The 26,668-nt window shown below is 41.6% G+C and overlaps 1 protein-coding gene across 2 annotated transcripts in view; it reads left to right on the top strand.

The window, feature by feature from the left end:
- The first annotated feature begins 18,500 nt into the window (after nucleotides 1-18,500).
- Nucleotides 18,501-26,668, top strand: part of LOC311288933 (uncharacterized protein) — a 48,222-nt gene continuing 40,054 nt past the window's right edge. For both annotated transcript variants that reach the window (XR_014627042.1, XM_084406616.1), the window contains exons 1-2: nucleotides 18,501-18,563; nucleotides 19,369-19,506. Coding sequence is in view for 1 of the 2 variants with exons in the window: in XM_084406616.1 (XP_084262742.1) it covers nucleotides 19,422-19,506 (85 nt within the window). In the remaining variant the exon portion in view is untranslated. The remainder of the gene's footprint in view (nucleotides 18,564-19,368; nucleotides 19,507-26,668) is intronic.

Here is a 26,668-nt window from a genome sequence, read left to right as displayed (position 1 = left end):
TTCAGAGAGTAAAGTCCCACCCACTGATCTGTAATAGGTCTGTAGCGTGAGCGGGTCCCGCCCCCTGGGAAAGATGAGGAACTAGTGCTTGTAGTCTCAACAGAAATCCCCCCCTCTTACACTTCCTCCTACAATGACGCAAAATGACGATTTTTGCGTCATTGTAGGAGAAAGTGTAAAAGATAAATAACGGATTTCTCCCGTCTCAGGGGAAAATGAGAGAGTGTTGCACGACCATTCAATAGTATGACTGGGTTTCTAACAATGCAAAGCTTAATGCAAATGGGTGGAGTGTCCCTTTAAATCTAAGGTTTTTAATCACATCTGTCACTATTACGTTTTGATACAATGATATCTATAAATGTTTGTTTGTTTTTCACCCTAAAAATTACAATTTTGCCTTGTAGACATAATCACACACTGTTTCAATAGTAGTTAATATTTTACAAAGAAATCAACTCTGAATTCCTCTTGGATCTATTTTATTGCATATTCTATGCACTTTGTTTACAGTTTTTTACAATCGCTATGACAGTTCCCTTTCAAGGGAACTCGAGCTGCGTCGAGACGCGGTGGGAACGCCCTGCGTGATTGCGTCGTGAAGCACGTGTATAATCAGTCCAATGGAAAGACGAGACGTCATTCGTGACGTCACCGACCAGGAAGCTATAAATCACCCTTGAGATCAGACCGTGCTAGCTTCTGTGCCTTCAGCAAGCGCTCTCTGTATATCTGTCCCTGTCATATTTATTGTTGTCTGTCAAGCTCAATATATATATATATCTCATTACTATGGCGAATAAGCAAGAATTCAGGCGTTGTGTTGTTCCCTGCCCTCGTTACATCACGGGTGGGGACACACATCTGCTTTGTGTTCTTTGTTTGGGAGTGGAGCATGCCCAGTCAGTTCTCGAGGGAGCTGACTGTGAGCATTGCGTAAAGCTGTCCTTGCGGACGCTCCGCTCTCGCCGGGCGTTCTTTGAGGAGGACGGTTCGGTTCGTGCTCCCCGAGGTGCGGGTCCCGCTGCTGCCGAGGCACAGCGGCGGCTTTCATCTTGGGGTTCGCATATGAATTTAGTAGCGGGGCTTGAGACGGGCCCAGCCCTTTCTCAACCCTTACCTGCTGAATCCGGTGCTTCAGCCCAGGAAGGAGCCCGCGCTGCGGCTTCTCCTTCCCAGGCTGATGCACCAATGTTGCGGCTATCCAGTTCTGAGGAACTGGATGTCGTCAGTATTGAGCAAAATATTGATGATGAGTGTTCGCCAGCTCGTATTTCTGGGGATGAGGAGCTTATGGAGGTTTTAACTCGTGCTGTTGCCAAGTTAAATATTGAATGGCCATCTGATGAAGTTGAAACTGTGTCTAATAAAAGTCTTTTAGATGAACGTTTTTTGCCATCAAAAACACGACCTCCTCGTCGGGAACTGCCGTTTTTTCCCGATCTCCACACTGAGGTGTCGAGATCGTGGATTAAACCGGCTTCTTTCAGAGTGCACAATCCACAAACACATAACTATAGTAATATTAAAGATATTTCACACTATGGTTATTTGACGATGCCTCCGGCGGAAGAGACGCTTGCGAGCCATCTCTCCCCCGAGTCATCGTCATCACTGAAAGCCCCGACGTTACCCACCAAGCCATTAAAAGCTACATCTATGATGGTGGGTAAAGCATATTCAGCAGCAGGTCAGGCAGCAGCATGTTTACACACTATGTCGATTTTGCAAGCATATCAGGCTGACCTGCTGAGGGACATGGATGATTGTGAGGAAGTTAGCGCTGACGCAATTCGAGAATTGCGTCGGGCGACAGATCTATCTCTCCGGGCCACCAAGGAGACGGCAAAATCTGTGGGCCGTTCTATGGCAGCCCTGGTGGTCACGGAGCGTCACTTATGGTTGAACTTATCTGATATAAAGGATAAAGATAGATCTGTTCTTCTGGATGCCCCGCTTTCGCCTTCAAGTTTGTTCGGCGATGCTATAAATTGTGTTGTTGACAGATTCACTGAGTCAAGGAAACAAGCGGCGGCATTTCAGAAGTTTCTTCCTCGCCGATCCAGTGTCCCAGAGACTGCTGGGCGTAATGTTAAACCCGAGCAGTCTTGGCCATCTACGAGCTCCGCACAGCACAGAGTGCAACAAAAACAGAGCGTCGCCTCTCGGGCTCCTCCACAATCTGGGGAGCCCAGGGGGCGGGCGCAGTTTAAGCCGGTTAGAGGTAGACAAGATCTGAGGACTGTCCTCTCTAGGAAGGCTTGGGACAAGAAGAAGTCCTGACGCCCATGGTGTCAAAATGTTGAGGGTGGTCCCCTCAGGGGAGGGACGGTTTCGAGGAATCGTTTCTCCTCTGCGCCCTCTGGGGGGCGGCTCTTTGAGGAGAGTTGCAGCGCTGCCACATCGGTTGTTCCCTGCCGGTTCGCCGTTTCAGGGCACCGAGGTGTTAGCGTCCCCGTACAATCCTCCGAGGAGGGTCGTAGAACGGTCAGTTCGGTTGTTCCCTGCCGGTTCGCCGCTTCAGGGCACCAAAATGTCTGTTCGACTAAACCCAGAGGCCAGTCTCGAGAGACTGGTTCCCTTAGCAGAATTTCTGGTAGCGTGGAAACTTCTACCAAATGTTTCTCAATGGGTCCTGCATATAGTGGAAAAGGGTTACAGAATTCAGTTCGGTTCTCGTCCGCCCAGATTTCAAGGAGTTCTGCCCACAGTGGTGGACTCCGAGCAGGCTCTGGTTATGGAGCAGGAAGTACTGACGCTTCTTCGAAAAGGAGCTATAGAAAGGGTTTCTCCTCCCAGCAGAGAGTCAGGGTTTTACAGCCGTTATTTCATTGTTACAAAGAAGGATGGGGGGTTGCGTCCTATTCTAGATCTGCGGCAGTTAAACCGCAGAGTTCAGAAACTCAAGTTCAAGATGCATACACTCAAACAGATTGTATCACAGATTCAGTCCGAGGACTGGTTTGTCACAATAGACTTGAAGGACTCATACTTCCATATATCTATTCATCCTCATCACAGGAAGTTCCTGAGGTTTGCTTTCGGGGGCGAAGCATACCAGTATCGGGTTCTTCCCTTCGGCCTAGGTTTATCACCCCGCACTTTTACAAAATGTGTGGATGCAGCTTTGGCTCCTCTAAGACTCCAGGGCATTCGCATACTAAACTATCTAGACGATTGGTTGATTCTAGCTCCGTCAGAGCAGATGGCAGTTCGGCATTCGAGGTGTCGTTCTGTCTCATATAGAAAAGTTGGGGTTGTGGCTCAACGCCAAAAAGAGTGTGCTCCTCCCAGCTCAGAGGACCACTTTTCTAGGCGTAATTTGGGATTCAACAACAATGCAGGCACGTCTGTCTCCTGCACGAATATCAGCGATTCTCACAGCCGTAAAAGGAATAAAACTAGGCCAGTCACTCACTGTAAAACAGTTTCAGAAACTGTTGGGGCTCATGGCAGCGGCGTCCAACGTAATTACTTTTGGCCTTCTGTACATGAGACCTCTGCAGTGGTGGCTCAGGACCAAGGGGTTTTCTCCGAGGGGAAATCCGTTTCGCATGATCAAGGTCACGCGGCGATGCCTTCATGCTTTGGTCATGTGGAAGAAACCTTGGTTCCTCGCCCAGGGCCCAGTGCTGGGGGCTTCTTGTCGACGCGTAACGCTTTCGACAGACGCTTCCCTCACGGGGTGGGGCCCAGTCATGAGCGGTCGCTCGGTGTCAGGTCTTTGGCAGGACCATCAACTGTCTTGGCATATAAATCGGTTAGAATTGATGGCCGTATTTCATGCTCGCAAATACTTCCTGCCAGACCTGAGAGGCCATCACGTGTTGGTCCGCACGGACAACACATCGGTGGTTTCATACATCAACCATCAGGGGGGTCTGAGGTCTCGACTATTATGCAATCTGGCTCATCAGATCCTCCTATGGGCCCAGGGGAAATTACTGTCACTGAGGGCAGTATATATTCCAGGGCATCTGAATGTAGGAGCAGATATCCTGTCCAGGCAGGGGCTGAGGCCCGGGGAGTGGAGGCTTCACCCCGAGGTGGTGGAGCTCCTATGGAAGAAATATGGTCGAGCTCGAGTAGACCTTTTCGCATCTGCAGATTCGACCCATTGTCCGCTTTGGTTCTCTCTCACACATCCAGCTCTTCTCGGAATGGATGCAATGGTGCAGGTGTGGCCGAGGCTACTCCTGTACGGGTTTCCCCCCGTATCGATGCTCCCGGGAGTTCTGGAGAGGGTTCGCCGGGAAGGGGCTCATCTACTGTTAATAGCCCCGTACTGGCCGACACGAGTTTGGTTCTTGGACCTAGTATCACTTCTGGACGGCTCTCCGATGGAGATTCCCGTCAGGAGGGACTTGCTGTCCCAAGCAAGGGGCACGATATTTCACCCTCACCCGGAGTTGTGGAAGTTGTGGGCTTGGCCTCTGAGGGGGCCCAGCTCATAGAATCCGGTCTCTCGACTGAGGTCGTTGAGACCATCCTTCAATCCAGAGCTCCCTCCACGAGGAAACTTTATGCTTTGAAATGGAAATTATTTTCTACCTGGTGTGGAGATCGTAATTTGAATCCTGTTAACTGCCCTGTTGGTACAGTTCTCGAATTTCTACAAGACCGTTTCTCTGCTGGATTATCTCCTTCCACCTTAAAGGTGTACGTTGCTGCTATATCTGCTTATCACACCCCTCTGGCGGGCACTTCAGTTGGGAGAGATCCTCTAATTATTAGTTTTCTCCGTGGTACTTTAAGGTTGAGACCTGCATTGCACTCTAGAGCACCGGCATGGGATTTGGCCATTGTACTTGAGGGTCTGGCTTTGGCTCCCTTCGAACCCATTGAAGAGGTTTCAGAAAAGTTCCTCACTCTAAAAACTTTATTTCTTCTTGCTATTTCCTCTATCAAGAGAATTGGAGATTTACAAGCTTTGTCGGTGGCTCCATCATGTCTGGAATTTGCACCTGGTATGGTGAAGGCATTTCTTCACCCTAGACTGGGTTACATACCTAAGGTCCCTACTAATGTTGGGGGCCCAATAGTCCTGCAGGCCTTTTATCCTCCACCATTTAATACCCCAGACCAGGAAAACCTTAATCTGTTATGCCCTGTGCGGGCGTTGGATGCTTACGTCCACAGAGCTGCCCTGTGGCGTAAATCGGAACAATTATTTGTCTGCTTTGGAGCACCTAAAAAAGGGTGCCCTGCATCTAAACAGATAATGAGCAAGTGGATAGTTGAGGCGATCTCACTTGCATATGAAGCGGCCGGACAGCCTTCACCTTTAACTGTTCGGGCCCATTCTACGAGGAGTATGGCTGCCTCTACGGCTTTAGTTTCGGGAGTTTCCCTTTTTGACATTTGTAATGCGGCAGGATGGTCTTCTCCCCATACATTTGTGAGATTTTATGACTTGGACCTCTCCACTCCTGGGGTCAGGTTGCTTGCTTCTTAGTATGCGCATGGTACTTCATACAGAACAGGCACATCGTCATTATGGCATAGTGGGTATGGGGTTCCCACCGCGTCTCGACGCAGCTCGAGTTCCCTTGAAAGGGAACGTCTCAGGTTACGTATGTAACCCTGGTTCCCTGAGAGGGAACGAGACGCTGCGTCGCCTTGCCATACTTCCTGATTGCCCTGATCAACTTGCTTCAGGCTTATCAGAAGCTAGCGCAGTCTGATCTCAAGGGTGATTTATAGCTTCCTGGTCGGTGACGTCACGAATGACGTCTCGTCTTTCCATTGGACTGATTATACACGTGCTTCACGACGCAATCACGCAGGGCGTTCCCACCACGTATCGTTCCCTCTCAGGGAACCAGGGTTACATACGTAACCTGAGACGTTTCCTAAACTCTTAACGCACCAATACACCTAAAACACACAATTGGCAAAACGGTTAATTTCATGCTCAAAATCACACATTGTAAACTAAACTCCAAAACTAATTTTCAAAATACAATAATACACTAACACAATACACTTTGTCTAACAAAACACTGCAAACATGTTTCAAAATCAAATAATTATTCAAAACACAAACACATGTTCTCTTCCAACAGGAACATTTAGTCAATCATAACACAATGACAAAAAAAACACTATCATCAGCTGAAATTACAGCTCTTGTAATGGCTGAGACAAATCAGACACAATTATTTGTTATATTTAACAAATAATCTTTAAAACTCACTCTGGGATCTATGGACCCATCCCTCAACTAGGGCAAGAAGGACCTCAGTTACCATGACTACTCACTGATAAGAAGTTTTATTACTCTAAAAAATGTGGTCGCGTGTAAAAAGCAGAGGCCATAGAAAAGACCCACAGCCCTTAAAACAGACTTTCCTGCATTCATTTATAGACAAACTGATCTATAAATGAACATGCACCCCAGGACACTGAGTGAATGATTTACTGTCTTGTGTACTGTATCTTTTGATACTATTATGTTTTTGATAGTATGTATTATGATAGTACTGTTAGGGGATACACAGCTTAAAGACCCAGGACCAGATACGATGAAAGAAGACCTGGGGCCTCTTTTATAAAACTTTACGTAGGATTTGCATCAGAAGTGGCGTACGGATGAAACATAGGACGTGCGTTCGCACAGAAATATTCGGATTTATAAAACCATACGCACGCACATCCTACGCAGTTTTCCCTTAATAAATCACTATCAATTCTAAATATAGCGCAGCTTTTGTGGCTTCATGTCACGCCCATAGTTGCCCATAAATAGTCCGTGAAACGCCCACATGCAAAATCATGGCAAACACAGAGAGGAAAACCAAGAAACGTAACTTCATGTGAAGTAGAAATTATTGTTGGCGAGGTGGAAAAGAGGAGTAAAATGTTGTTTGGAGGGCACAGTGTGGGCATTACTAATGCCAAAAAGGCACTTGAGTGGCAAAAGGTTGCAGACGCCGTTAATGCTGCAGCCTCACAACCTTGGACCGTGGCCGAAATAAAAAAGAAATGGTCGGACATCATAGTCGATGCAAAAAAGCGTCTAGCACTCCATAGCCAGAGTGTGTCTGGCACTGGTGGGGAAAAGGGGACACCGGAGCTTGACCCCTCTTGATGAGAGACTGGCGGCAATTATTGGGGAATCCCTATTAAGTGGAGTGGTGACTGAGGCGGAGGGGGACACTGATGCGCCAGATGCACTGGATGACACAGGTAAGTGAAATAAGTCAAATGAATGCAGTCAAGTCACATGTATGTAGGCTACACGATTACAGTTTATTCATATAGAACGATCTTTATTTCAGTCGCTGGGTGTTCCAGCGGGGCCAGTGGTTCCGATGCTGCAGCTGAGCAGCTGTCTGGGCCCAGCGTCTCCACGGCACGCGGCTCTCAACCCTCCAGTCCTCGAAATGCAGAGGGAAGTCATTAACTCAATCAGAGAGGTGGCCAAAGAGTTGGGCGAAATCAAGACTGTCCTAACTGAAATAAACTGCACAATGAGGGAATTCTTGAATAAAAATAATGGTTCCACACCTTTTGTTGTTCTTCACAAGCGACGCATCACTTCCAAACGCTGGCGCACAGCAGCAGCATTTGGCTAAAATGCCTGGGGATGGGGATGGGGGTCAGGGTCGGGGCCAACACAGCCATCGGCGTCAGGGGGTAGAGGCACGTTTTGAAGCTGTGCCACATTGTGTAGCACAGCACATGCCAGCACGATTTGGCACACCTTTTCAGGAGTGTACAATAACCTCCCTCCAGTGCAGTCGAGGCAGCGCCATCTGCCCTTAAACAGGCCGATGGTGCGCTCCACTATTGACCTTATTCCGCCCCGCCCACTTTTACTTCTGTCCAGTACTTCCGTTGTAAACCAACTTCCGGTTTAGCGGACCCTCATTCAATTTCGAGGAGAACTGCAGAGAAGTCTCACTGATAAAATGTCACATAAGATAAGCTAATTTGTGCCAAATGTGCTATGTACGTGTGTACCAACAGCACAGCAATGCACTGTTTCTCGGGGTAATTTTTAAACGACTTTTAGGTGTTTATATGACCCGTCTGCCTGTCTGATCGCAGCCCGGCCGATGTGTAGTGTTTAGCCTACATTAGCCACAAACATCTAATGTTGTAATGGTCTCACTACAGGACACATACACATGCTATACCTTGTTTGAAAGCTATGGTCCAATAATATATTGAAATATATTCTGAAATATAACAAAAATATATGAAATATAAGTATGAAATATATTTATTGGGCCAATTTCAAATATGTGCATATATTCCAAAACATATCCAGAAAATATATTTCTTTTGTGTATGGGTGTACCCAACACTGCTGTGTCTTAAAATGAATGAGTCATGGGTTGACCCAGGCCACCGAGCTACTACATTAGTGAGCAACATATGTCTGCGTCACAAATAATTTGGACATTGATTGAATAGAAATGCTTTCGATTAATGAAAGCATTTTCATTAACATTCGGTGCCCTTATGGCAACATGAGTGCAGTCAATAGCACCGATTACATTTGGGAAACCGTACATAGCTGCAAATTGAGCTTTCTTGTTTGCCTGTTTACCCGCCGTGTATGGAAACTTTATGCAATCATGGGACAAAGCTATTATGCCTTTTAACACGTCTGGCATTACCCGGCTAAGGGTCGGCTGAGATATACCTGACCTGTCAGCCAATTCCTTCTGAAAAGTGCCAGTCGCCAGGAATCCTAGTGTTGTCAGGACTTGAAGTGGGACTGGTACGGCGTGGTTCCTCCGAGTGCTCCTCTGTAACGCTGGGCCCAAAAGACCGCAGAGGTCCAACAGGACGGCATGAGGAAGTTGGAACCGGCTCATAAGCCACTCGTCCTCGTTTGCCAGCAAGTCTTCTTGCTGTCTGAAGATGCGTTCACTCCGAATCCTTCTGTGGCATTAAGAGGAGTTACTAAGGATCTAATGTAATGACTACGCCACCTGGGAATTCTCAACCCAGGAAAACCAACCTAATAAATAGGCTGCACAGATTTATTCCCTTAACAGGACAAGAGACGTGGATGAATAAATTACCTTTTTTTATTAAAGGACACAAATATAGTAAATAATTCAAGACAAAGACAATACAAGGAAAATGTTCAAAATACAAAATACACAAACCTCACAACATCAACACAAAAATAAATACACTTAGTCAAAAGAACTCAAAAATAATCAGACAACAGGACTGAGGGAGGCCAGCAGGGGGACACTCAATGAGCACCACAACACTCCATAAGTAACACCAGAGATGCAAAAGAAAAACCAAAGCAATAACCACATCAGTATCACCTTCACACCGGTGCACATCCACAGCACAGCACAAGATAATCCACAAGGCAAGCCCCACCCCTGTTTGCTCTTGGACACTCAACTCCTAATGACATCAAACGACAACACATGTACATAGAATAATTAAATACAGTTCACAATCGAAACACGAATACAAAATAACAAAAAAAGGAAAATACAAAAATTAACTAAACAATTAACATTTGTAAGAAAAATACAATTACCACACAAAACTCTCCTTGTAAACGCACACGCATATACACACGCACGTGGCCTACACACACACACACACACACACACACGCTAAAACTGCAGGGCGGCGATATTCCTCCTGTCAACCAGCATACGCCATTAAAGCGCTAACAGTTTCTTGTTCGGCCGCAGCCAGAGTGGAATGAAATTGACGCGAATCCTTTCGTTTTAATATAGTTGAGACAGCAGCAAAACAGCAGCGCTCCATAATCAACGAGCGAACGTCGGGTAACCCCAACAACGGAATCCTCCCCGCTACTCGGCAGAATACGCTGCACTTTTGGGGTGCGAGGAATCCCAGTCACGGCAGTCCGAAGTGCCCATAAATCAACGTGCACGCTGTGAAGAGGCTGCAGACACATCAACCATGGGAAACAGTACTCGTTCTCCTACATGCCATGGGACCACACAATTTTCCTGCATGCCTCTTCACAGCATGCGGAACAGGAAAAGCAAGGAAGAAACTCCGTGACGTGACTCAATCAGGGCAGGTATATATGCTCCGCCTTTAGCTGTGATAGGCTTAATAAATAGACCTGAAGCAACCAATAGTAGCCTGAAGCCAAACATCTATACTGCCACACTTCCATTTGCCACATCTTCTAAGAGCGCAAGATCAGCCATTGTGCGTCATTACGCATTGTGATGGCATCATGGCATTTTATTACAATCCATTTGATTGCATCTGACAAGCTACAGATGTGTTATGAGGATGAATTGCATAACATGCCAATATTAGCCGCTTTCCGACCGGAGGAACCTTTTCACAGTTCCTAGAACTATTGGCTAAAGTACCCGGATGTCGGCGTGTTCGCACCGCAGGAACTAGGAACGATTTTAGTTCTAGGAACTCCATTTGGAGGAACTAATTTTGGTCCTACTTCAGAGTAGGGTCTAAACCAGCACTATAGGAACTACCCGTGACGTTAGTGTACGCTGATTGACCGAACGCACGCGGAGCACCAGCACCCGCCATTTTTAAAACAGCTAGAATGTAAACACACAGATTATAGCCTATATATTTACTCCAGAAACTAACTATACAAACATGGAAAACAGTGATAGATGGGCCTCTAAACCTTTATGCTGAAGAGAAAATCCAACGCAACTTTGCGGGGACCAAGCCAAACATGATTATGTTTATCTGCCCAGCTAGCAACACTGGACATCAACCACAAGGCATAGGCTAATAACCTTTTTTTAATATACTGTCTACTTTCTATTACAGTTCTATCTAGTAACATATTAAACAGTACTGTTAGACAGATCGCTAACTAATAAACACAGAGAATGCGAGCATTGTTTGCTCTGGCGTTCTCAGCGCCGCCAAAATAAAGGTCCGTCGTGCCGTCAAAATAAAAGTCACCGTGCTTGCGTCACTCCCTTACCCCTCCTACCAGTTCCTATGGCCACTTGGCCAGTGCGAACGCAAACAGCAAAACTGAGTTTGGGGGAGAGTAGTTCTTAGAACTGTTTAGAAGTGGACAGTTCCTAGAACTAAGTTCCTGTGACTACTTGGTCGGAAAGCGGCTATTATTGCAGAACATATTTCACTTTTCTTTTTGCAAATATGTGTTAATTAGCATTTCTATTGTAATCTTTGTTTGATTTTGTTTGTTTTACACTGCAGATAAATCAAACGGGTGTTTGTGTAGGCTGTTAATTGTAAGACTTGCTTTGTAAAGTCTTCATGTTATTTATGAGAAGCAGTATTGACATTTCTTTTACACAACGGTCTACAGTTTCACACACTTTCACGTGTTTCTTCCATCTGAATAGTTTGCAGTTTCATCGCTAGAGTCAGGCGTCAAAGTCTCTCGATGAGGTTGCAGGCCAGAAACTCTACCATACACAATTTTGGCAAACAATTTTCTACTTACTGAATAAGAGACAAATATGGATCAATTGTGCCTGCAGAGTGTCTGGGGAGTGTGCCCACAAATGGTTTTCTTCATTCTTTATAGTTGTTCCTCCCCCAAGGTTGTTTTTCTGAGGCTACATGAAGATATCTCTCAGCCATAACTAATACATTGTTTATCAGATGCTACCCTTGAGTGGAGCCCCTCTGTCTCGGTCAACACTCATAGTCACACATTACTTTTTGTCAAGTCACGTATACAAGGTCATACACATACGAATATTCATAAGGGTATGTATCGATACTACATTAATCTGATTATCATCATATTTCTTAGATTCTATAAATATAAGAAAATGCAAACATATAGAACATATTACATTTCTTCCACACAGCTTAAAGACCCAGGACCAGATATGATGAAAGAAGACCAGGAGTCGTGAGGTTCAATCAAATAAGTAAAAATGTACTGAAGAATAGTTTGCAGTTTCATCGGTAGAGTCAGGCGTCATAGTCTCTCGAGGAGGTCGCAGGCCAGAAACTCTACCATACACAAAATCTCACACCAGTTATCCCATTTCCAAGAGCACAAATGACATCAGTACATACATGTTAGCTACTCCTGATTGGCTAAGAGAACATAAAGTCTAAACAATTCTACACATATAGCTAGATAGGAGGGTGAGTCAACATTAATCAAGCTAGGTGTTGTCCAATTCCAAGATTAGTCCGGGGGTGACCTCGGAGGTCGTAGAAAGGCGTCTCGGGTCTGTTGTCGCATACCACAGTGTTCCCTAACTCCTGCACAGAACATTCAACGCACACACAAAAGCACTACGGAATCGCAGTTCCTCCAAGGTTGAAGAGGGCCTGAGCTCACTCTTATCAGGACAGACTACCAAAACATACTGATAAAACATTCCCTCCTCAGAAAACAGTACATTCATTAAAGAAATACACATAAAAGAAGTACAATTCTGTGAATCAGATCACGTAAGCCACGTAGTGTTTGACCCCTGTAACCTTAACTTGGTCAGCTAGAAACAGATATATATATTCTACATAATGGTGAGGGTCTTCTTCAGGCTTGACCCCTTCTGGTGGCTGGTTTACCAATACAAAGAGCCCGTTCTTTCAAGGTCCTCTTTAAGGTCAACAAAGATTAGTCACAGACATAAGAATGCACTTAGAAAGACACTGGTAAAACGCTCACAGCAACATATGGCTAAAAGTACATGTGAATCATTCATTGAATATAGAAATGATGCTTAGACTTGATTATTAATTTTATAGGAATAATGTAAGGACTCAAAAGAATATATAGATATATATTGAAGAGACAAGGGATTCTGATCCCAACCCTTCAGTACCAACAGTCAATGTAACCTCAGTTATACCATGTTTGGTCTCTATAAATTAGTACTTTGAAGGTCGAAATGATTGTGTATATGACGATGTCGATAGTCGATAGTATATGACGATATATGTTGATAGTTGCGCAACATATTAGTATTACAAGAGTCTTTAATAGTCTTTAATAGTTTCTTCATCAGCGACCAATCCAGCTGCACAAGCAAATGAGCACATTTGAGACAGAGTCATACATTTGGAAATTCCACCTTTCTTATTGGTCAAGCCAACCCTGAGAGGTGCTTTATATGGCCTCTACACAAGCCCTTCCCTCTCTTGGCCTTCTTGGTACCTTCTCGTAGCTGCACCAGGGTAGCAGGCCTTGACTCACAACCAGTCATGTGCTCATTCAGAGGGACTCTCTCAACCACAACAGAGTCAATGACAACATCAGGAGTTTGGCACAATTTCTTCATTCAATGCAGAAGAAGTCAATTGCAAATCCAACCATCAACTCTTCCTCCCTTCTCCTGTTTTTTCATTCAATGCAGAAGAAATCGATTGCGACTCATGGAACCATAAAAATCCTTCTTCAGGAACTTCACGAAATGCTTTCACTGCAAAGGCCATGCAAGTACAGTGGTGGTCACAAATAATGGTCCCCCTGGTAAATATGATCAAAAATGGCTGTAAAAAATAAATCTACATTGTTTATCCTTTTGATCTTTCATTCAAAAAATTCACAAAAATCTAACCTTTCATTGAATTAAAAGAATTGAAAGTGGGTGGTAAATCACATTATAAAATAAATGCTTTTCTCCAAAACACGCTGGCCATAATTATTGGCTCCCTGTTATTAAATACTTTTTGCAACCTCCTTTTGCTAAGATAACAGATCTGAGTCTTCTTCTATAATGCCTTATGAGTTTGGAGAATAACTGACAAGAGATCAGAGACCATTCCTCCATTCAGAATCTCTCCAGATCCTTCAGATTCACAAGTTCATGTTGGTGCTTCTTCTGTTCAGTTCACCCCACTCATTTTCTATAGGGTTCAGTTTAGGGGACTGGGATGGTCATGGCAGAAGCTTCATTTTGTGCTCAGTTACCCATTTTTGTGTTGATTTTGATGTTTGTTTTGGACCGTTGTCCTGATGGAAGATCCAACCAAGGCCCATTATAAGATTTCTAGCAGAGGCCGTCAGGTTTTGATTTTTTATCTGTTGGTATTTGCTAGAATCCATAATACCATGTATCTGAACAAGATGTCCAGGAACTCCAGCAAAAAAATAGGCCCACAACATATAAGATCCAGCAGTATATTTAACCGTAGGCATGGGGTACTTTTTATCCCTGTTTGCACCAAACACATCTGGTGGGTTTGCTGCCAAAAATACTTTTTTTTGTTTCATCTGACCATAGAATCCGGTCCCTTTAGAAGTTCCAGTCATGTCTGACATCTGAATATGCTGGAGTTTATTTTTGGAGGAGCGAGGAGGATTTTTCTTGACACCCTCCCAAACAACATGTGGTTGTGTAGGGGTTGTTTGATAACTTTTTTTAGGCTTTCTGACCCCCAAGACTCAAGTAATCTCTGCAATTCTCCATCTGTGATCCTTGGAGTCTTTGGCCACTCAAACTTTCCTCCTCGCCGAGCATTAAGACAATATAGACACACGTCCTCTTCCTGGCAGATTTGTAACATCTTTAGTTGATTGGAACTTCTTAATTATTGCCCTGATGGTCAAAATGGGGATTTTCAATTCTTTAGATATTTTCTTACAGCCACTTTCTATTTTGTGAAGCTCAACAATCTTTTGATGCACATCAGAACTATATTCTTTGGTTTTACTCATTGTGATGGCCTTTGTGTATTCGTCATATTTAAACTTCTGTGAAACAAGAAGTCATAGCTAGACAGTTTCATGTTCCTAGTCACCCTGGTGTGCTAAATAAAGGTAATATTAATGGGAATATACTTCAGAGATATTTTACTCGTAAATAAATTCTAGGGGTGCCAATAATTGTGGCCAACGTGTTTTGGAGAAAAACATTTATTTCATAATGTGATTTCCTCCCCACTTTCAATTCTTTTACTTCAATGAAAGGATAGATTTTTGCAAAACATTTTAATAAAAGATCAAAGGATAAACAATGCAGGTTTATTTTTTTACAGCCATTTTTGATCATATTTAACAGGGGTGCCATTAATTCTGACCACCACTGTATACATTTAATGAGGTGATTTGAAAATAATAAGCTGATGGTTCTTTTCATAATTAAATGTATCTTTTTCATACTTCCATTTCCTGCTTCCGGTTTCATTCAGTCACTCACCATTTTACCCATGTATGTGTGATTGTGTGTATGTGTGTTTAAATTAGTTATGTTTGTGATTAGTTAATAAAACTTAACAATACGTACACATATTTGGTTCTGATTCTCTGCTTGCAATAAAGTTTAATTTATGATGTTTACATTTTGACTACCTATTCTGAGTAGTACTGTATAGTAAGTAAGACATTTCTCTCACCCTGCAAATGAAAATTTCTTAGAATTAATAAACAATTAACACTGAGTGTTCATGGGACATACAGGTCAATTGATTGTACTATTCATTTTACTACATTAAGTTAATTCTATTGACTGATCCAAATATTCATAATTAATTATAACAGGTTATGATTTATTATTAATATTTATTTATATATATTATATTTATTTGCTACACTCTCTACGAACTTGATGTGCAATGCCACGCTGACTGACATATATGCGCATGAATCACTGTCACATGCTCAGAGCAATATTATAAGTTACTGCATAATAAATTATTGACTAGCAGAATAATACAGCATCACGACACACACAGTCTCGCTGTTAGCTATGTATTTGAACTATTATAGTATTTCGAAGGACAAAAACATGAACTTTAACTATTGGCTTTACATCAAGTCAGCTGTCACTTTAGCGCGAGACACTTGGCACAGTGCATATACCATTAGCTCCTTAGCCTGAGCTAGGGCTGTAGTACTCGATCTTGTAGCTGTAGTCCGGTATTGGACTCTATGGTCTCGGACTCGCTGGTATTCGGACTCGGACTTGTCTCGGTCTCGGCCACTGGTCTTGCCAAATATGGCTTTTGGTCTCGACCGAGTCTAGAATAAATGCATATTTGGCGTGCTGTCCGAGGAGAGGGCCCCGGACTCGGTATTCGGCGCGAACCCAAAGTACTCCCCCCTTATTCTAGGCTGTGGAAGAACAAGCCAAGAGTGAGTGGAGTGATGCTGAAAACTGTCAAGGAATGTTAGGTGAGTTGACAGAGTGAATAAATATATGCTTCCTCTCATGCTGATAGGGTAGACATGGTAATTGTTTGATGACAAGTTGATTGGATTGATTATTTGAACGTGCTCCTCCCGAACTTTGTTTATAAAACATAATGTGTAGATTCCGCCATCACGTCTGTTAAAGATTTTGACCGTGATCAAGGCATTTGTCGATCGGAAACATGAATGAAAAACATACGTCACTTACTCCGTTGCTCTGATTGGTTGTAGGTCTATCCAATTGAGTGCAGAGGCATTTTCTTTCCTGGTTCGGTTGAAACGCCCCATAATCACAGCCCAATGGAGCAGTATCAGACTCATATTCTGACTAGAATCTGAGTATGACTACATCAGGCTAGTATTAGCCTACTCTTTTGGCATAAATCGATGCGTAAGGCCGTCTGCCGGAAGCTAGTTATTTTAGTCGATTAAGTTTTAAATATGGATATTTTTCTTACACGAACGCATCGCTTAACTTCAGAAGACCTTTATTAATCCCTGGAGATGTGTTGAGCACTTTAATCATGAATAGATGCGCTATGATGGACTTCCAAAGACAGACACCCATTCACTGCCATTATAAAGCTTGGAAGAGCCTGGACATTTTTTTAATATAATAACTCTGATTGTATTCGTCTGAAAGAAGAATGTTATATACACCTAGGATGACTTCAGGGTGAGTAAATCTTGGGCTAATTTTTATTTTTTGGGTGAACTATCCTTTTAACCTTATAACTAAGGGTTTTCTCAACTTAAGGGTTTTCATGCAACCGGGCCCTGGAAATGACGGAGTCTGGGTAGTTAATTTTGAGGGGGGGAGGCGTTCCAGTTCAAATTAATTGGTTCGATTTTTAAAGAAATGAAAAGCATTTTTAAATTTTATTCACTCAATAGCCTACGAATATGAATTAAGCAATACGAATTAAGCAAAAAAAAACATAGCACGATAAAAAAAAATTGTATAAAAAATGCAGCAGAGTTTTCTATGGTTGGTTGCTCAGTCGACTTTCATGATTGGCCAAAATAGCTGCAGTTGCAGCCAATGTTCATCAGAACAAACCACTTCAGGCAAATAAACTGTGATGAACCAAGATTTTAGCAGAACATCTGAACAGAAACCAATACTTTAATATATGTGACAACAGAAAATGTGATAAGACATGAGACTTGCGTTAATGAGACAGAGCTCTGCATGATTAATCATTAAAAGATCGCTATGTTGAGTCAAACACCCCATCAATCTAATTCCTAAATTACAGGAAAATTCCAGTAATGAAACAAGTGAAGTCTTTATGAGCGAGTCATTAAATCGATCATTCAAGCAGATAAAAAAATAGAGAGAATTTGAATCAATCAAATATTTTTTAGACTGCAGCAACTAACATTTTGTCAGAACCTGTAGTAAACTACATGTTATTTAGTTTAGTTTTGTTTGTGATCTCTGTGAAAAAAAATATGAATTTCAATTAGCAGAATTGTGCTGCTCATTGAGTAAACACAGTATCATATCATAATCTCATGTGATGAAAGGTGGGGAGATAAACTCATTAATAATGTATAAATTCTTCAAAAAAAAAAAAAAATCAGTTAAAATTATTTCTGAGAATTCTTATATTAGAATACAACTATGTTTTTTGTTTTTTTTACGCCAATGTTTATATGCTAACAGCATTAAAACAAAAAGTTTGCACATTAGATTCCCTTTCCCTCAAAACTAGATACACCTTTAAATGTGTTTAATAATTGTTGATTTTCTAAGCACTAAACTGAGAGGTCACCATCTAAAACATTCTACAGTTTTTTTTTTTTTTACCAGAGGACAAATGTTTTTATAAGGTTTGTGTGTGAACTGTTAAATTCTGGATGCACCACATATGCAGATTCTTACACAATAATTTATCTTTAATTTAGCCAAAATGACACGGGTAATTATCTCCAAGCAGAGATTCTGTTGAATGAAGAGCTTGTGCCACACACAAAATTAAAAAATGTTGTTCATTGACCTTTTTATTTGCCTGTCTTGATACTGGAAACATGACATATTGTATAATGTATAAAACATTTTAAAGCATTTTTTAGAAAAAAGTTTTTAGATTCTAACTTAATATGTCCACATTTTAATATATGAAAAAACACTTTTATATGTGTTTCAGTACTGAAGTGTGATGTATGAACTGTTTTATGAACTCTGGTTTTAATCACATCTGTCACTATTTACATTTTGATTATATTTAGTAGTCTATTATGTTTTTTTTACCCTAAAAATTACAGGTTTTCTGTTTAGACATAATATCACACTCTTTCAATAGTAGTTAATATTTCACAAAGAATTCAACTCTGAATTCCTCTGACATCTATTTTGCTATATAATCTATGCACTTTTGTGATTTTAGCGTGTGAGCAGGGCCTTTATTTTGGCATCATGACATCATAAGTGTGCGACCCGCCCGTGCATCTGTTGTGGTTCAGCTGAAGAAAGGTTTGTGTTTTAAAACATTTAAAATATTTAAATCGATTAAAAAATCTAAATCAAAATGCTTTATCTAACATTAATGGACGTTATTTCTGTCAGTAAAGCGCATTCACACATGAGTAATAGAAAAGGTGCGTCTCATTTCTCTCCCAATGTCGTGAATCAGTTTATTGTAAACACGAATTCGGTCACTGGCGAGTGGTGATGGAGAAACAGAGCTTGTAGAAACTACAAGTCAGTTTAATCAAATGTTACGCATAATAATTCAGTGATTCGAATCACCGCATACTGTCAAAACAGTGTAAATGCAACGTGAACACAACTTTACCAAACGCAATGTTTTTAGGAAAGTGGTATCAAGTATTATATATATATATATATATATATATATATATATATATATAATGTAGCCTACATATCCATTACTAAACACGAGGTGTCGGTTTAATTTGTATTACTAATTTTGGTTTTTTTTTTAGTCCATTAAGTCCATTAAGTCTCACTCTGTCTGACTCTCTTACCAGTGCACTGAACTACATTTACAGTTATTTACATTTATGCATTTGGCAGACACTTTTGTCCAAAGTGACATACATTGCATTTCAAGGTATACATTTATATTCTTACCAGTTCTTGCTTTCCCTGGGAATTGAACCCATGACCTTGGCGTTGCAAGCGCTCTACTGCTTGAGCTACAGGAAAGTGAACTACTGAACTAGAGCTGATTGAGACACAGAGATTTAATTTGGATTTATTTTTATTTTTGTTAATTATTCTCATCTTAAACATGTCAAACTGTTCAAACACACAGAAAAACTCCTGGTGAAGCAACTGAGATCTATGTGAAGATACTCAAGAACAAATATGGCGTTTATTAAAGAGGAGAGTAAAGAAATGAAGATTGAAGAAGCGATCAGTGTGAAACAAGAAGATGCTGAGACACAAACAGGTTGGTTTCATTCTTTGATCCTTATTAAAATGTCCAGCTCTACAGAAATTAATGATATTTTTTGAAAAAGGTCATATGTAACAAACGCAATATCTACTTCTGACCTGAAACAAGGAAAAACACTAATTTCTATCACTTTTAATTATGCAACCGTAACAAAACATGGACGTTACAGCAACTAAGGCCCCGTATACACGATGGGAAGACGGAGATATTTCCCTGCGGTTCGGCCTCTCATTCACATGAAACCCCGTTTTTATCACAGAAAACGATTATTTCTAAAAACTCCGTCCAAAATGGAGATTTCTGATAACGCCGGTTATGTGTTGCCGTGTCAACTGGGAGAAACGGGGTTTTAGGTTCTCAAACGTCACATTATGCGCCAGAAAAAGCTTAACGTTATGTGAGCGTCCTATGTTTACAGTTTGTTTGGCTACTGATCATGCTCGACGGCGTATTTATGCGGGTTGATGTAAATGACAACTTTTTTGAAAACGATGTTGTGTGCACGATGTTATTATTGAAAACGGAGGGGGGAAAATATTCGTTTCTCTAAATACCCGGCTATGTGTAAATGTGGCCTAAAATTCAGAGGGTCAAAACAAAACATTACAAATGGAAGATCTGAGTATATTCAGATCCTCATAAGAGGGGCATAAAACTCAGAGGGGCAGGGCTTGACGCTAACTTTTCTCGGGTGTGCACACAGTAAGATCTTTAGGGGCGCAATGGAAATTTACAAAAAAAAACTGTTTTTCCTTAAAGGGATACAAGAAGACATTTATAAGCAAAATTATTTAATTCATTTGAATGCAAAAAGTATCAAGGAAATTCCAGCGTTATGGACGTGACATTTGCAGTCGAAACGTACATTTACATTTACATTTAGTCATTTAGCAGACGCTTTTATCCAAAGCGACTTACAAATCAGGACTAAATTAAGCGAGTCATCATGAAGAGGCAAAAGACAACAACAACGCAAGAAGTGTTCAGAATACGAAGTTCAGGCATTATTCAGAGTAGCATAAGCATGATAAGTGGGATTTTAAGGGAAAGTTTTTTTTTTTTGTTTTTTTAATGAGTTTAGGTGCTCATGGAAGAGATGGGTTTTCAGCTGTTTTTTGAATGTTGTCATAGTTGGGGGCCTTAAGCACATAAATAGGTATTTTCGCGCAAATTCATCTAAAAGCGCCAAATTTGACACAGATGTAGCTCAGGTCAAAGCAAAATGATTTAGCTAGGGCGCCGGAGCCAGCGACCCTCGGGGCCAAGATGGCGGCCAAATCCAATATGGCCGCCACCCGAAAAGGGTTCCGGCTTTAACTTTTGAACCACATGAGTTACAAATACAAACTTTATATGTTTTTCAGCTTAATTGATCATGAGAAACACATAGGAATGTTTATATTTATGACCCAGTATATCTGGACCCCTCGATCCTCCAATTCCAATATGGCTGCTGTCCAAAAAAGCAGTTTGGGTTGTAGTATGGGGCCTTACACACCATTGTTCGCGCAAATTCATCTACAAGCACCAAATTTGGCACAGATGTAGCTGAGGGGATACTGAAATGATTTAGCCAGGGCGCCCGAGCCAGTGGTCCCTGAGACCAAGATGGCGGCCAAATCCAATATGGCCGCCACCTGAAAGGGTTTCGGCTATAGCTTTTGAGCCAGATGAGATACAAATACAAACTTGATGTCTATTTTACCTTCTTTGACCATGGGAAACCCATAGGAATACTTACATTTATGATTGGGTATATCAGGACCCCCCAAATTCCCTAAATTCAATATGGCTGCTGTCCGAAAAACGGTTTTGACTACAAATTTTGAACCAAATGCGCTACAAATGAGGATGTGGTGTCTATTTTATGTTTATTGTCCACAGGAAGTCCATTGGCATATTTATATTTATGCTTGTGTAAGTCTGGAACCTGTATTCTTTTCAAGACTGTGGTTGAAAATCCTTTTTTTTTTTTTACCACAACTTTGAAGGTTATTCTCAATGTTGATTCATTTCCTTATAAAAGTGAAATGGTTTTCAGTTTACCACAGGTGAATACATTTCAAAGTGTAATCATATGAGAAAGAATAAGACACGATTATTATTGCAAGGCAATATTTATATTATGTCAAATTGTTAAAATAATAATATAGTCAATTTTTCCAAAACTCTTAAAGGTTTGCTTAGCATAACAAAAAAACAGCAATAACATAAAAAACAACAGTGAATTCTCATGGTCTCTCACATGAATTATCATTATCACTCACAATCACCGGATCTCTCATTGTCTTCACCATCATTGTTTGTACAAGCACCCTCACATGCACATATAGAAGTGCAACGAACTCCAGATTTACAGCACTTACAGTGCCCTCTACATGCTGTCTTGCAGCCACAGTGGAGGAGAATGGTGCAGGCTTTACTGGCGTCTCCAAGATTAGTCCAGTAAGGTTCCCAAGTCTTGCTCGTAGAGTCCCGAAACCAACCCCATGCATTAAACTCTGGGATATCTTGCTGGACAGCGGTTGCCTGATTCCAGTAGAAGCTGGCCTGCAGCAGTGCTCTTTTGATGTGCTGAATCAATGCAGCTTGGGTGGGTGGCAGGTTCTCGAGAGACTTGGTACCATTTGAGAAAAGGTGATGTCTAGCTTCATCTACACGGCTGGAAGCACAGCTCTTGCTGTACATGATGAGCTCATGTGACAGATTCATAGCTCATGGTCCAAATGGTCCGGCCAACTACTGAAAAAACATTCCATGACTACGTTAACACCAATATTGCTGGGTTTGTGAGGTCACACATGAGCTATGAATCTGTCACGTGATTGGATATTGTGTTTGATACATATCCAGAGGAGAAACTCAAAACACAAACTCACCAACGCAGAGGAACCGGATCAAGAACTAAAGTAGATGGGAGAACTCCAATTCCAAAACGTAACTGGATATATCTATTATATATATACTGGATATATTGTTATATATCTAACTATTTGGATATATCAGTGAAGAGATAACCAAGCATGGCATGTCAGGTAAACTCCTCCTTTCCACCAAGAAAGATGCTGTACTCTCCAACAGACCAGGGTATGACATGTCTGCCCTTCAGCCTTGTAATCATCCAGAAGCAGATACAAGAATAATCCTGCATCTTGCACATGCTGGGGCCAATGGCCATAAAAAGGCATTTGTCTGGACTGTCGACAGCGATGTTGTCATCCTTGCCATCCGCTTCTTCAACACACTCGGCCTCACAGAGCTCTGGATCAGCTTTGCAGGTGGAAAAAACTATAGGGACATTCCTGCTCATGAAATCAGCAAGGATCTTGGTCCCCAGAAGTCACTAGCCTTACCACTCTTCCACGCTTTAACAGCCTGTGACACAACCTCAGCCTTCCTGTGCCATGGGAAAAAGAGTACATGGGCAGCTTGGGAGGCAACACCAGATCTCACAGAATCTCTGGTTACCCTCACCTTGGAGCCTGAACAGATCAACAATGACGTCCATGTCCAAAGACTGGAGCGTATGGTCATCATCATGTACAGCAAGAGCTGTGGTTCCAGCCGTGTAGATGAAGCTAGACATCACCTTTTCTCGAATGGTACCAAGTATCTCGAGAACCTGCCACCCACCCAAGCTGCATTGATTCAGCACATCAAAAGAGCACTGCTGCAGGCCAGCTTCTACTGGAATCAGGCAACCGCTGTCCAACAAGATATCCCAGAGTTTAATGCATGGGGTTGGTTTCGGGACTCTACGAGCAAGACTTGGGAACCTTACTGGACTAATCTCGGAGACGCCAGTAAAGCCTGCACCATTCTCCTCCACTGTGGCTGCAAGACAGCATGTAGAGGGCACTGTAAGTGCTGTAAAGCTGGAGTTCGTTGCACTTCTATATGTGCATGTGAGGGTGCTTGTACAAACAATGATGGTGAAGACAATGAGACATCCGGTGATTGTGAGTGATAATGATAATTCATGTGAGAGACCATGAGAATTCACTGTTGTTTTTATGTTATTGCTGTTTTTTTGTTATGCTAAGCAAACCTTTAAGAGTTTTGGAAAAATTTACTATATTATTATTTTAACAATTTGACATAATATAAATATTGCCTTGCAATAATAATTGTGTCTTATTCTTTCTTATATGATTACACTTTGAAATGTATTCACCTGTGGTAAACTGAAAACCATTTCACTTTTATAAGGAAATGAATCAACATTGAGAATAACCTTCAAAGTTGTGGTAAAAAAAAAGGATTTTCAACCACAGTCTTGAAAAGAATACAGGTTCCAGACTTACACAAGCATAAATATAAATATGCCAATGGACTTCCTGTGGTCAATAAACATAAAACAGACACCACATCCTCATTTGTAGCGCATTTGGTTCAAAATTTGTAGACAAAACCGTTTTTTCGGACAGCGGCCATATTGAATTTAGGGAATTTGGGGGGTCCTGATATACCCAATCATAAATGTAAGTATTCCTATGGGTTTCCCATGGTCAAAGAAGGTAAAATAGACATCAAGTTTGTATTTGTATCTCATCTGGCTCAAAAGCTATAGCCGAAACCCTTTCAGGTGGCGGCCATATTGGATTTGGCCGCCATCTTGGTCTCAGGGACCATTGGCTCGGGCGCCCTGGCTAAATCATTTCAGTATCCCCTCAGCTACATCTGTGCCAAATTTGGTGCTTGTAGATGAATTTGCGCGAACAATGGTGTGTAAGGCCCCATACTACAGCCCAAACTGCTTTTTTGGACAGCAGCCATATTGGAATTGGAGGATCGAGGGGTCCAGATATACTGGGTCATAAATATAAACATTCCTATGTGTTTCTCATGATCAATTAAGCTGAAAAACATATAAAGTTTGTATTTGTAACTCATGTGGTTCAAAAGTTAAAGCCGGAACCCTTTTCGGGCGGCGGCCATATTGGATTTGGCCGCCATCTTGGCCCCGAGGGTCGCTGGCTCCGGCGCCCTAGCTAAATCATTTCGGTATGACCTGAGCTACATCTGTGCCAAATTTGGCACTTTTAGATGAAATTGCGCGAAAATGTGCTTAAGGCCCCCAACTATCAGGGATTCAGCATTCCGGATGAGGGTGGGGAGAGTGTTCCACCAGCATGGAACTGTGAATGAGAATGATCTGGAAAGTGATTTTGTGGCTTTCTGTGATGGAACCACGAGACGTCGCTCGTTGATTGATCGTAGGCGTCTGGTGGGGATGTAGGCTCGTAGGAGTGAGTGAAGGTAGGAGGGAGCTGAGCGTGTGATAGATCTGTAAGCAAGCGTCAATGCCTTGAACTTGATGCGAGCAGCGAGAGGTAGCCAGTGCAGAGAGATTAACAGAGGGGTGACGTGGGCCCTCTTGGGCTCGTTGAAGACAAGACGAGCTGCAGAATTCTGGACCATCTGAAGAGGTTTGGTAGCACATGCTGGAAACTTGAAACAGAAATTCTCAGAAAATGCATTTAATACCAATATATTGAAATGTCTGTTTATATGTCCATAATGCCTTAATAAAGTAGTCCAGACATTAGAAAAATATCAGTCTACACACACGTTTTATATTTTAGATGAGGGAAATATACATTCATTACGGACGTGACAAAAAAATCTCTTAAGTTTTAGGTGCCAATATATTTTTTTGTAATTCTGTGAATTACACTGCACAAACCAAAAGTAATAACTACCCACCGGATGAAGAACGGTTGAGTCTTTACGGAACATAAAATATTAATTTTAGTTTATTTTTCCTGTTCACATTTATGAGGAAAAAACAATGTTACGGACGTGACAGTTTTCCGTTACGGACGTGACCGCTCTGAAAGCGGCACTAATAGACTGCTTTAAAACTTTCACAGAGACCTCAAACAGGCATTTAAAACACCAAATATTAAGGATTGGCATTTCAAGTAAAAAATTATATTCAGTGATTATTAGAAAACCGCACCCCCACATGCTCACCGGTAAGACGGCTTTCGCTTAAATTCAGCTCCGACATTAATTGTCTCTGTACTGTAGGCCAACTATACGTGTTGTAGCCATTAAAGAAGGCGCGTTTAGTTTCATATTTATGTTTAAATAATACAATGTTATTTTTAATTTCATCTATGTTGATTATATGAAAAGTGAACAGCGTGGAGTGGGCAGACATGATTTTAACCACTTCATTAAGTTTTGTTTTGTAGAGAGCCTTTTTTTAAAGTGAATTTCATTTTGTATAAATTGTATATTAATTTTAATCAATGTTTCATAAACCAATTGTCTTATTGTTGTCATAAACAGGGGTGACATTTTTTCAGTCTGGCTCTCATGAGAGCACCTGGAGATTCAGTTTGGTGCTCACACTGCACATAGTGTGACCCATTAAATATAACTGTAAAAATGTAATACATAATAGCATTATTGTACTTTATTTAGCTAGTTTAAAAAAATTATAATAAACAAAATAATAAATAGTGTGATCATACTAGTATTAAATAAAAATACAATTATTTATTGTACACTTAAAAATATTTATTTTAATATTTTTCTTTTTTACTGTTTTATTTTTATATGAATTTTCAAACCTAAAATCAGCAAGCATTTATTTTGGCGGGTTTCCAGGAAGTAAGTATGTGCACTTGCCTAGTGAACCACGGCACAGCAGATTTATTTTGCCTTTAGTTCAAATGGAAATCTTATACAGTATTACAGTTAGTCTATCTAGAACGGTGATTGTGCATTAACAGCTGTCAACCATGTCGGTTCTCAAATGAGTGGTCTGAACTTACTAGCGCATTTTTTATTTTGGTTACGCATGCGCACCACTTATGTGCACCCCTGGTTATAAAGTTGTTACCATTAGTGTAAGAAGGGCATGAGGTTAGTAGAGGTCCACTCTCAATACACTCTTCATGGCCATTGAATAGATTCAGCAGCTGTTTGCAGCGGTATTTAAAAAAAAAAAGCATATCGGTAATGGAATTGAAACCGGTTCACCGCCCAGTGCTAGTTGTAGCCTTCACATCTTCTATTAACCTCCATTGTGAGCACGGAGGGGAAATTGTTGCCTCTCCACTCTGCTCACTAGAGATGCGCGGATGGGCTATTATTTCATCCGCACCCGCATCACAAAACTCACCATCCGTCCGCCATCCATCCG

The sequence above is a fragment of the Rutilus rutilus genome (assembly GCF_951802725.1).
Source record: "Rutilus rutilus genome assembly, chromosome: 4".
In the NCBI taxonomy this organism is placed as follows: domain Eukaryota; kingdom Metazoa; phylum Chordata; class Actinopteri; order Cypriniformes; family Leuciscidae; genus Rutilus; species Rutilus rutilus.
Note: the sequence above shows the minus strand (reverse complement) of the source record. Positions and strands in the feature narration are given on the sequence as shown.